Source organism: Geotrypetes seraphini, chromosome 19 (genome assembly GCF_902459505.1).
Source record: "Geotrypetes seraphini chromosome 19, aGeoSer1.1, whole genome shotgun sequence".
Lineage (NCBI taxonomy): Eukaryota > Metazoa > Chordata > Amphibia > Gymnophiona > Dermophiidae > Geotrypetes > Geotrypetes seraphini.
The window spans coordinates 25,743,255-25,755,837 of record NC_047102.1 but is presented as its reverse complement, the minus strand read 5'-3'; the positions used below and the strand labels follow the sequence as shown (position 1 = coordinate 25,755,837).

The 12,583-nt window shown below is 47.9% G+C and overlaps 1 protein-coding gene across 1 annotated transcript in view; it reads left to right on the top strand.

Moving 5' to 3' along the window:
• OTOG (otogelin) overlaps window positions 1-12,583 on the top strand; it is a 275,602-nt gene that overhangs the window by 66,291 nt on the left and 196,728 nt on the right. Inside the window, exons 15-16 of the mRNA XM_033928785.1 lie at window positions 1,826-1,872; window positions 9,657-9,802. Coding sequence (XP_033784676.1) covers window positions 1,826-1,872; window positions 9,657-9,802 — 193 coding nt within the window. The remainder of the gene's footprint in view (window positions 1-1,825; window positions 1,873-9,656; window positions 9,803-12,583) is intronic.

Sequence of the window (12,583 nt, the reverse complement as noted above, 5' to 3'; positions counted from 1 at the left end):
TCCTTGATATGCAAATCTATCTCATGCATATTCATTGTTGATATCCTGAAAAACCCACTAGGACTTGGTGTGCACGAGGAGTAGGTTGAGAAGGCCTTACATACTGTACTAGAAAATGTATTAATACTTTATAGAAGAGTTATCTACTGTGGCAGCATGAGGAAAATAACTACATTTTATTAATATTCAAAATCATTTAACCATTTAACCTCTGCTGTTTCATTGAATAAATATATACTTTAAAATTTCCCCTTGGAGACCTCTAAAATCAATGCCCCATTTTACTAAAAATCTAGGACTTTGAGTTTGGTGTGACCTCGATTCCACCCTAGCTTTGATGATCACTGCTGCTCAGGTGGCTACCAACACAGACATTAGGCACATAGTCTCCATTTGCGAGTACTAGAACCAGAATTCACAATCCCTAAGTGGGGACCACTATTTGCTTGAGTACGTTAAATCCCCTTTAAGGCATCCATTAACTTTCTGCGTCTTTCTAGATTTTCAGAATACAGTACTCCCCTGAAATTCACGGGGGTTCCGTTCCAGGAACCCCCGTGAATTAAAAAAAACACAAATGTGGTTTAGGAGCTGATCAAAGGCAGGAGAAGGCAGCTGGGGCTCCGGCGAGTGCTGAAAATCATTCTCAGTATTTTCCAACCGCCTCTTTCTGGTACTAAAGTCAGGCTACACCAATCAGGAGCTGCTTTGACATGCCAGATAGTGTATCAAAGCAGCTCCTGATTGATGTAGCCTGACTTTAGTACCAGAAAGAGGCTGTCGGAAAATACTGAGAATGATTTTCAGCACTCGCCGGAGCCCCAGCTGCCCTCTCCTGCCTTCGATCAGCTCTTAAACCACATTTGCGTTTTTTGAAATTTGGGATAATTTATCACAGGGTGCTAAGGAAGCAACTGAGCCAATCAGGGCCTTAGGCCCCTCCCCGTGCATCGCATGACGCATCAGGAAGGAGCCTAAGGTCCAGTTTCGGCGAGAGGAGGAGGAGCAGGAGGTATTTTCAGTACCTCCTGCTCCAAACTTTTAAAGGTACGGGGCACGGGGGCCTGGAGGGGGAGTGGGGCCTCTGGTGGCAGGATTGAGTGGGCATCCCTCCTGCCTTTTTACTAAGGGGGGGGAAGGTAAGGGGGAGATCTTTCCTGGCAGGAGGGAGTGGGCATCCCTCCTGCTGTTTTGCCATGGGGCGGGATGGGGAGCAATCGGGATGGCAGGAGGGAGTGGGCATCCCTCCTGCCATCTTTTTGGGGTTCGAGGGTGGGGCAGTGGCTCGAGGGTGCTAGCACGGCGGTGGGCTTTTTTTAATGGGACAGATGGTGTGTGTTTAACACACGCACAACATCTGTGCCATTAAAAAAAAACCAACAGAAACCCTAACAGCAGTGACAGGGGGCTGCTTTCCCTGTCGCTTCAGTTAGGGCTCCACATGTGTCAGTCGCTCACTGAGCAACTGAATTGATTGCATTTGCATGCAAATGATTTGCACCTCCATGCAAATCATGCAAACTTGATAGTGAATCATGCAAACTTGATAATGAATCATTCGCTGTTGAAGAATTGGCCAGAGAATTGGCCAACAGCGATTGAGTCGCTATCTGTAGTGAATCTAGCCCAAAGACACCATATTCCTATGGGTGAATTTAGCGGTTAGCATGTACTAATGCATGAATTCCCCCCGAAGCGCTTATATATCTTTCCAAAATAACATCTAAATAGATTCTTATTTGCCCTGTTAAATTAGGTGTACAGTTAATGAGATGAGCAATTTAAAGCTTTTTAGAAATAAAGTTACTTCTGTTTTATATTTCAGTACATGCACTGGAGGAAAATGGGCTTGCACCGATTTAGTCTGCCCAGGTATTTGATTTCATTTATTAAAATTTATATACCTTTCATCCCACCATCGTGTCCTGTCCTTCCCACTACAGATCTTTCCTACATTCAGCTACATGTTGCATCGCTTGCATTATTTATGGCGTCAATATTCAAAGTGATTTAAGCATGCAGGGGTTATCCCAGGACAAGCAGGCATGATATTCTCACATGTGGGTGACGTCGTCTACGGAGCCCCAGCGCGGACATCTTTTCAAGCAAACTTGATTGAAGTTTCAAGTTTGCTACACTGCACCACGCATGTGCATGCCTTCTTGCCCACTAGAGGGCGCATCCCCACCTCGTGGTCCTCAGTTCAGTTTTTTCCTCGGAGCCAGAAGCCCTGTGGAAATTGTGCTCTATAGCTTTTGCCTTCTGACACCGCGGCTGAGTGTATTCGCTCGGTCGCTGTGCTTGCTTTGTTATTTTTGTTAGTTCTTCTGTTAAATTTCGTCGAAAAAAAACAACAAAAAAAATTTGTTCCGTTCGACTCCGGGGGCTCCCGGTAGCCGCGGCCGCGGGACCTCATTCGTTCCCGGCCCTTTCGGTTTTCATGTCCCGTCCCTTGACAGGCTTTAAAAAGTGTTCCCGGTGTGATAGGTTGCTCTCTATTACCGATCCACACCGGTGGTGCTTGATCTGTCTTGGTCCTGAGCACCCTACGGATTCCTGTGATAGGTGCTCTACTTTTCAGTCTAGAGCTCTCCGCCGACGCCGTGCCCGAATGGCGGAGCTCTTCGCTGTGGACCCCGCGGCGGGGAAGGCCTCGACGTCGGCCTCGGCTTCGGCCCCGGCCTTGACCTCGGCCTCGGGTCCCTCGACCTCGCCGCGGACACCGGCTTCATCCAAACCTACTTCCTCGAAACCTGCCCAGGGTAAGTCCTCGCTTCCTTCCTCGACTCCAGGGTCTGCGACGAAGCCATCCTCGGGCTCCTCGGCGGCGGGTGGGTCGTCCTCGGCCCCGAGCGTCGAAGTCTGATGCCACGAGGGAATACTCGAGACCGAGGTCGCCTTCCAGGGAGCACCCGCCGGCCCCGGACCTACCGGCCATGATGACGGTTCCGGCCTTCCAGGACTTGCTCCGAGCTCTTATTGCCTCGGAGCTGTCCGGGGCCCTCGCGCACCTGCAGCCGGCTTTGGCCTCGTCTGCCCCGGCGTCGACCTCGACTGCCACGGCGTCGGCGGCTTCGGTCTCGGTGCCCTCGGCTTCGGCCCCCGGGGCTCTCCCGGCCTCGACCCCGACCTTGCCCTCGGTCTCGGTTGACCAGCCTGAGCGGAGCGTGCGGCCTAGGGACAAGGTGCGTCGGGTTAGGAGGATCTCTTCCACTTCCTCTTCGTCGAGGTCCTCCCGGGGCTCCTCGCCCTCGGGCCAGCCTCGGGCGAGGCGTCGGCCGAGGAAGCCCAAGCATTCTCGGGGTTCTCCTCGGAGCCGTGGTCGCTCCTCGCCGACCGGGGGTGAGAAGTTACGTGTCTCGGAGCTCCGCCTCGACAATCCGAGGCTTTTCCGTTCCGCCGAGGGAGGGGGTTCGAGAGACTCCTCGCCGAGATGGAGGGGGCATGCCTCGGTGCCTTGTACCCCGGGGACTTCCCGCAGGGGCTCCTCGGGGCACCGGCGGTCCCCGACCACCTCGAAGTCACTGGGTGTGGCCTCGTGGGGATCGGGGTCTGGTACGGGTAGGGAGCCTCGATATTCCCGCGAGGCTTCCCCTTCCTTTTTGGCGACTCGGGCTTCTCGTACTCCTTCCCCGCCTTCCAAGCCCTCATCCTTTTCAAAATTCGTGCTGGATATGGGACGTGCTTTGGACCTAGACTTAGTCTCCGGTTCTCAGTATACGAAGGAGTTTTTGGAGGAGCAAGACTTGCCCTCTCCCCCGAGAGTAACTCCTCGTTTGCCTCTCAATGAGGTCCTCCATCAGACCTTCCTGAGAAATTTGGACTCCCCTCTTACAGTCACAGCGGTGCCATCTAAGATGGAATCCAAGTACTGGATCATCCCATGTAAGGGCTTCGATAAAGCACAACTGTCTCACCAGTCGTTGCTCGTCGAGTCGGCGCTAAAGAAATCACAGCCATCGAGGGTCTCGGCGGCGGTTCCCCCCGGACGGGAAGGGCGGACCCTGGACAAGTTTGGTCGTCGCCTCTATTCCAATTCTTTGATGGCTACCAGGGTCCTCAATTATGCTTTCACGTTTTCGTCCTATCTGCGACACATGGTGAAAGACTTGCCCCGTTATCATGGGGTCATGCCAGATTCCCATAAGGAAGGTTTTGGTACTTTTGTGGCCAACTTGTCCCAATTGCGTCTGTACCTGTTTCACGCAGTTTACGACGCATTTGAGTTGGCCTCGAGGGTCTCCGCCTTTGCAGTAGCGATGCGCAGGCTGGCATGGCTCCGTACGGTGGATATGGACCCGAACTTGCAGGAGCGTCTGGCCAATCTACCGTGTGTGGGATCGGAATTGTTTGACGAGTCCCTGGAGGCGGCGACCAAACGACTGTCGGAACATGAGCGCTCCATCGCCTCCTTGGTCCGTCCTAAACCTCGGGCCCCGCCGCAGAAACCGTTCAGACCTCCCCCACGGCGATACCCCCAAAAGTCCACGCCAGCCTTCACTAGGCCTCCGCCCCGGCGCCCCCCGCAACAGGGTAGAGGGGGCCAACCAAAACCTCAGGCGCAGGGGGCGTCCAAGCCGGCGCCGTCTTTTTGACGTGATGTGCGGAAGGGGGCGGGCCCCCTCCGCACTCTCGCCGGACCCCCTTCCCATCGGGGGTCGGCTGCGGGCCTTTCATGCGGCCTGGACCGGGATCACCTCAGATGCTTGGGTGCTCCGGATCATCTCCGAGGGCTACTCGCTAAATTTTTCAGCCACGCCGCCGGAACATCCGCCGGGGGCTTCTCCGTACAATCGAGCCCAGCTTCCTCTTCTCCTCGCGGAAGCCAGGGCCTTGTTGAGCCTTCGGGCGGTGGATCCTGTACCCCCCGAACAGCGGGGGCGGGGGTTTTACTCCCGTTACTTTTTGGTCCCAAAGAAGACCGGGGACTTACGCCCCATTTTGGACCTCCGGAAGCTCAACAAGTTCCTGGTCCGGGAGAAGTTCTGTATGTTGTCGCTTCCGGTTTTATACCCTCTTTTGGAGGAAGGGGACTGGATGTGCTCCCTGGACTTGAAGGAAGCATATACTCATGTTCCAGTGCATCCCGCTTTCCGCAAGTTCTTACGGTTTCAGGTGGGGGAGTTGCACCTTCAATATCGGGTCCTCCCCTTCGGACTGGCGTCGTCCCCTCGAGTCTTCACGAAGTGTATGGTGGTAGTCGCTGTAGCCCTGAGATCTCGGGGGCTACAGGTCTTTCCCTACCTGGACGATTGGCTGATCAAGGCATCGACCAGGGAGGGGGTTATCTCAGCGACCCAACAGACTATCATCTTCCTTCAACGTCTGGGGTTCGAAGTGAATTTTCCCAAGTCTCAGTTGTGCCCGACTCAATCCCTTCAGTTCATCGGAGCCGTGCTGGACACGGTTCGCCTCCGTTCGTTCCTCCCTCCTCCTCGGTTGGAGGCCCTGCTTCGATTAAGTCGCCAGGTTTCGCTGATGCCCGTAGTATCGGCTCAGCGCATGATGATGCTTCTGGGCCACATGGCATCGACGGTCCACGTCACTCCGTTCGCCCGTTTGCATCTGAGGCTTCCTCAGTGGACCTTGGCCTCTCAATGGCGTCAGGATTGCGACCCAGTCTCTTGTCCGATAACGGTGACTCCTTCTTTGAGACGCTTGCTCCGTTGGTGGACCAACTCTTCCAATCTTTCAGGGGGTTTGCTCTTTCTCGTTCCTCCGCATCGCAAGGTCCTGACCACGGACTCCTCGGAGTACGCGTGGGGGGCTCATCTCGACGGTCTGCGGACTCAGGGTCTATGGTCGGCAGAGGACCGTCTTTGTCACATCAATGTGTTGGAGCTTCATGCCATTTTTCTGGCGGCTCGAGCGTTCTGCCACCTGCTACACGATCAGGTAGTCCTCGTGCGGACGGACAACCAGGTGGCAATGTATTATATGAACAAGCAGGGGGGAACGGGCTCTTGGTCCCTGTGCCGGGAAGCCCTGCGCCTTTGGGAATGGGCGGTCTCCCAGAACATCTTCCTGCGTGCGGTTTACATTCAGGGAGAGAGGAACTGCCTGGCAGACAAACTCAGTCATCTTCTCCAGCCGCACGAGTGGTCGCTGAACTCCCGGGTTCTGCGCGAGGTCTTCGACCGCTGGGAAACTCCTCAGGTGGATCTGTTTGCCTCCCCGGAGACTCGCAAACTGCCCCTCTATTGTTCTCGGATGTACTCCCGGGATCGTCTCGAGGCCGATGCCTTCCTTCTCGACTGGGGGGGGAGGTTCCTTTATGCGTTCCCTCCTTTTCCTCTGATCTTGAGGACGTTGGTGCATCTCAAATCGACCAGAGCCACTATGATTCTCATTGCGCCTCATTGGCCGCGGCAGCACTGGTTCTCCCTGCTCCTTCAACTCAGTGTCAGGGAGCCTCTGCTTCTGCCTCTTTTTCCCTCTCTGCTGTCTCAGAGTCGGGGTTCGCTGTTACATCCCAATCTTCAGTCTTTACATCTGACCGCTTGGTTTCTTTCCCCTTGACTTCGGTTCCTGTTTCTCAGGCTGTGAGGGAGGTTTTGGAAGCCTCGCGCAAGGTCTCAACTAGGCTTTGTTACTCCCAGAAGTGGATCAGATTTTCTTCCTGGTGTTCCTTGAACCATCTGGACCCGTGTTCGGTTCCAGTGTCTTCGGTACTGGAATATTTGTTGCATCTGTCTAAGTCTGGGCTGAAGACGACTTTCATTCGGGTGCACCTCAGTGCCATTGCGGCGTTCCATCGTCATCTCGAGGGTCGATCTCTTTCTCTTCATCCTCTGGTAACTCGTTTCATGAGGGGGTCTCGTGAATGTTCATCCTCCTCTGAAACCTCCTCCTGTAGTTTGGGATCTTAATGTAGTCTTAGCTCAACTGATGAAGCCTCCTTTTGAGCCCATCGATAAATCTCATCTTAAGTTTCTCACTTGGAAGGTGGTCTTTTTGCTTGCGCTCACGTCCGCTTGTCGGATTAGTGAGCTGCAGGCTTTGGTTGCGGATCCACCTTTTACTGTGTTTCATCATGACAAGGTGGTTCTTCGCACCCATCCTAAATTTTTGCCTAAGGTTGTGTCTGATTTCCACCTCAATCAGTCCATTGTTCTTCCGTTGTTCTTTCCGAAGCCCCACTCTCATCCTGGTGAGGCGGCGCTTCACACGCTTGACTGTAAGAGGGCGTTGGCCTTTTATCTCCAATGTACCAAGTCTCATCGGAAGGTTCCTCAATTGTTTTTGTCCTTTGATCCTAATCGGTTGGGACGTCCTGTTTCCAAGCGCACCTTGTCCAACTGGTTGGCTGCTTGTATTTATTTTTGCTACGCTCAGGCTGGTCTCACGCTCCATGGTCGAGTCACGGGTCCGGGCTATGGCAGCTTCTGTTGCTTTCCTCCGGTCTACTCCTGTGGACTTGGTCCTCCGGTCTACTCCTTGCTGCCACTTGGTCTTCGGTTCATACGTTCACCTCCCACTACTGTCTGGACACTTTGTCCAGAAGCGATGGCCGGTTTGGCCAGTCGGTGTTACGTAACCTGTTCTCCTAAATTGCCATCCTCCCACCTGCCCTTTTTTGGTTGGCTTGGAGGTCACCCACATGTGAGAATATCATGCCTGCTTGTCCTGGGATAAAGCACAGTTACTTACCGTAACAGGTGTTATCCAGGGACAGCAGGCATATATTCTCACAACCCGCCCTCCTCCCTGGGGATGGCTTCTTTGCTGGTTATGGAACTGAGGACCACGAGGTGGGGATGCGCCCTCTAGTGGGCAAGAAGGCATGCACATGCGTGGTGCAGTGTAGCAAACTTGAAACTTCAATCAAGTTTGCTTGAAAAGCTGTCCGCGCTGGGGCTCCATAGATGACGTCACCCACATGTGAGAATATATGCCTGCTGTCCCTGGATAACACCTGTTACGGTAAGTAACTGTGCTCTCTCTGCTGATATTCAGTGGCCCTTAACCAGACAGTGCCACTGAATATCAGCACCAACCAACCAACTAAGCTGAAACTAGTGGACAGTCCTATTTTTGGTCAGTTTAACATAACTATTAAGACTGAATATCACCATGTAACCAGTTAAGTGCTGGCTTGCTGCACATACCTGATATTCAGTGAAGCCTGGATTCTCTAATTAGTGCCGTTGTTGGTGGCTGCCTTAAAAGTGGCCACCGATCGCTTCTGAATCATGCAATGGTGCTGGCTGGAAAATCGTGCCTCTGGCAAAAGTAGGTTCTGGAAATATAGACCAGCGTTTTCCAGGCCTACATTTCTGGTGCCACCCTTTGATGTGAATCATACCTCCTTAGGTGCTTTATGGTGCCTAACACCACTTCTGGTATTAGCCAAGCCTTAGCGGGTGTGAAAGACCCATACAAGGGCCTACTAAGACCACATTTTGCCTCAGCTTTGAAGGCTAAGGTTAAGGCTTTTTAGTATAGAGAAAAAACGACCGAGAGAGCATAATGGTAGAAGCTTACAAATGAGTAGTGTACAAAGTTTAATAGTGTTAAATCCGTCAGACAATATTTGGACTAGAGGATATTCCATAAAACGAATAAGTATTGGGTTTAAATTAAAAACAAACAAACATTTTTTTTCAGTCAATGAACAATTCCGTATAGACTTTATTGTCAGAGAATACGGTGAAGGCTGGTAACTCTTTGTTACTTAATATTACTCAAAAAGAAAAACGACAACTTCAAATTGTCCAAAATACTGCTATTAAATTAATCCATGACGCCAAAAAATTTGATCATGTAACTCCTCTCTTCATCGAATCACATTGGCTCCCTATTTGCCAGCGCATAGAATTTAAGGTCTTGTTACTTATATTTAAAAATCTGATATTCAATCAACCCCAATGCATTTCTAAAATGTTAATTCCTTATAGTTCTATACGTACACTTAGATCTTCTTCCCAAAACTTACTAGTTGTTCCTTCCTTAAAAATAATAGGCACTCGACGATTAGATATGTTTTCTGTAGTTGGCCCCCAATGGTGGAACTCATTGCCCCAATACATAAAAATTGAAAAAGACATTTTAACCTTTAAGAAATCCTTAAAAACATTTCTTTTTAAACAGGCTTTTAATATCTAAAATTTATTTTATTTTTTATTACTCGAGCTTATAAAACTCCTTTATTCCCTAATGTTCTTTCCTTTAAATGTATTTTCCAATATAACAGATGTAACTTTTACCCCTCTTCCCTCCCAATTGTTGTTGGTCATGTTGATTTCTATTGTCTATATATACTGTATGTGTTTTAACTTAATTGTATTTTTTACTATGTACATCGCTTTGCATAAAGATATAGCGATTCATCAAATAATTAATAAACCTTGAAACATAAGCAGGGTTTAAACAAAATATGGCAGATTTCTGGACGGCAAGCCCAACTATTAGCTTGATAGACATGGATGCCTGCACTTCATATGTGTGTGAGTGAATAATAGGAAATGAACCAATCTAGGCTAATCTATGCTTTAGTACTAATTTACATATTCATTGCCTACACCCTGAGTTTTTCTAAGCTTCATCTTAATTCTAGAATGCTGGCATGAAATGTCAATGGATGGCTGTTAACAAAACACTCTTCTGTGTGTAACAATGGACTATGAATTAAAAATTACTGCTTTCTTGCCTACTAGCGGAATGTTCAGTGACGGGGGACATTCACTTCGTGACTTTTGATGGGCGCAAGTACACATTCCAGGCTTCCTGTCAGTACATTCTGGCAAAAAGTCTCACTTCTGGCACGTTTACTGTAACTCTGCAAAATGTTCCCTGTGGACAGGTAAGATTTCAGTTCTTTTTCCTTGAACTATTTAAATATGCATTGAAGACAGTGTATGGAAAAAAGTAGCTAGGCTGTTTTCTGAATTAGTTAAAAGGCAGATGAAGTACTGTGAGGGCTGAACTGGCGGGGAGGGGGAATCGGATCTCGGGTCCCAGGGCAAATAATTCTGATTAAGAAGGGGATCACGAACAGATCGGAGAAGGTTATCATGCCGCTGGACCGGGCCATGGTACACCCTCACCTGGAATACTGCGTCCAGCACTGGTCGCCCTACATGAAGAAGGACACGGTACTACTCGAAAGGATCCAGAGAAGAGCGACTAAAATGGTTAAGGGGCTGGAGGAGTTGCCCTACAGTGAGAGATTGGAGAAACTGGGCCTCTTCTCCCTTGAAACGAGGAGACAGAGAGGGGACATGATCAAAACATTCAAAATACTGAAGGGAATAGACTTAGCAGATAAAGGCAGATTGTTCAAGGCAGAGAGAACGAGAGGGCATTCTCTAAAGTTGAAAGGGGATAGATTCCGTACAAATGTAAGGAAATTCTTCTTCACCCAGAGAGTGGTAGAAAACTGGAACGCTCTTCCAGGGGTTGTTATAGGGGAAAACACCCTCCAGGGATTCAAGTCAAAGTTAGACAAGTTCCTGCTGAACCAGAACGTACGCAGGTAGGGCTAGTCTCAGTTAGGGCGCTGGTCTTTGACTAGAGGGCCACCGCGTGATTGGAATGACCCAGCAGCAGCAATTCTTATGTTCTTATGAATTGCTGGACCTGTAAAAAATTAACGCACAAGTCCTTATCACCTTCTATTAACCCTTATCACATCCTGCATTAACTCTGCCTTCGTTAGTTAGTTAGTATGCACTAGTGTAATAGGCTAGCTGGTTAATACTTGCACACCTATTCTCCATAAATGGCACAACCCTCTCCACAAAAAATATATATTTTTTTTAAACTTTATTAAATTTTAAATAATGGCAGTGCATTACAGAAATTATAACCTGAAAAGCTTGCATAAAATGCACCTTAATACACAAAATAAAATGAAACAACCATTTTCCCCCCTATCATTCAATTATTAATACCTTAAATCCTATTTTATTACAAAAATATACTCATCTATTTAAACCTTCAAAATATCCCTCCCTCCCCTCCCCCCACCCTGGATGTGTAAGGAAATCTAAGAACCCCCCCCAACAATTACAATATCCTTATTATTTGTTAACAATATTTTTTAAAATAGTTTTTTTTTTTTTTTTTTTAGTTCATTAGTTTTTATTGAATATTATAAGAGATTTACAGAAGGCAGTTCAAACACACAAAATCTGAATAAGACACAGTGGTGTAGAAAAAGTCCATATCTACAATCATTTACATACAACCAGATTAATAAAAAGAATCTAGGGTATGTGTAACTGCTAATAGAAGATATATGAAAGGCAGAAACGGAATCGCTTTCATGAATTGATGACTTTGGAACAAAGACATGCCCGTCTTACTTACAAAAGGAAGCGCTTTTTTTTTTTTACAAGTTTGGGATTCGTATATTCAATCTTTGGTGCCCAGGGCTAGAAGCTTAGTCCTAAATTCTTATTTGATTTTGGATTCTGGGGGTGGGCCGTGGAAAGAGGTCTCCAGGGCTGGACTATAGGTATGATTGGTTATGGATGACTGTGTGAGTGGGTATGTTTTTCTTTTTTTTTTCTTCTCTCTTTTCTTATTGTCTAGTTGTCTTCAAGTGTTCATGTATTGGACGTATAGTTATGGGGGTCATAAGAAACCAGCTCGCCTACTTGGTAGGGATTTTTGACCTGGGGTGGTGGTGTTTTGTTTTGGGGGTTGTGGAGAGTTCTTGTTCAGGGACACACATTGTTCATTTGAGTGGTCTCAAACTCAAACTCTTTGCAGGGCCACCTTTTGGATTTGTAGGTACTTGGAGGGCCTCAGAAAAAATAGTCAATGTCTTATTAAAGAAATGACAATTTTGTATGAGGTAAATCTTTCCTTTTGGCTAAGTCTTAATAATAATATTGTAATTTATAGCTAAAGAGACATATGATCAAGAAACTGTTTTATTTTACTTTTGTGATTATGATAAACATACCGAGGGCCTGAAAATAGGACCTGGCGGGCCGCATGTGGCTTTGTTTCTAATTTCCTTTGTTGCAATAAAAAAAGATTTCACATAAAAAATGGCTGATGCATCAGCTAGCACATGCAAACGCAAAATACCACAAAACATTTTAATGCATTTTGTGTAGCTTTATTTGTAGCAGTGTTTTAGTTAAATGTAGTGTAAAAATATGTTTTGCAGCATCAACAACCCAAAGATGGCCCTGCCTACGCACAGCATCATAAACCATCTCATAGACAATACCCATGTCGAAAAATCTCACTTCTGTTACCAGTACTAAGATTGTGTGGGTAGGTTAGCCAGCCAATATTGTGGTCTGCAAAAAAAAAAAAAAAATAGACCGCTTGACAAAATAATTTGAGTATAGCTGCTATATACCAGCTATTTCCAATCACATTAAAGGGAAAGATGTGAAGAAGTCCTCCCGATATTTCTTCCACAAAGACACCAGTCATCTGTGGTATTAGGCCTGTTGACACAAATGGTTATCAGACAGCAAGTAATTTCAGAGTGATACAAATTTCTCCTCAAGCACTTTCTGGAAAGTGAGCAGGACAAATCATTCACACAGCTCAGCCCTACATAAGCTTCAAATGATGACATCCATATCTTTGTAGTTTGTATGATAAGAAGAATTTTGAA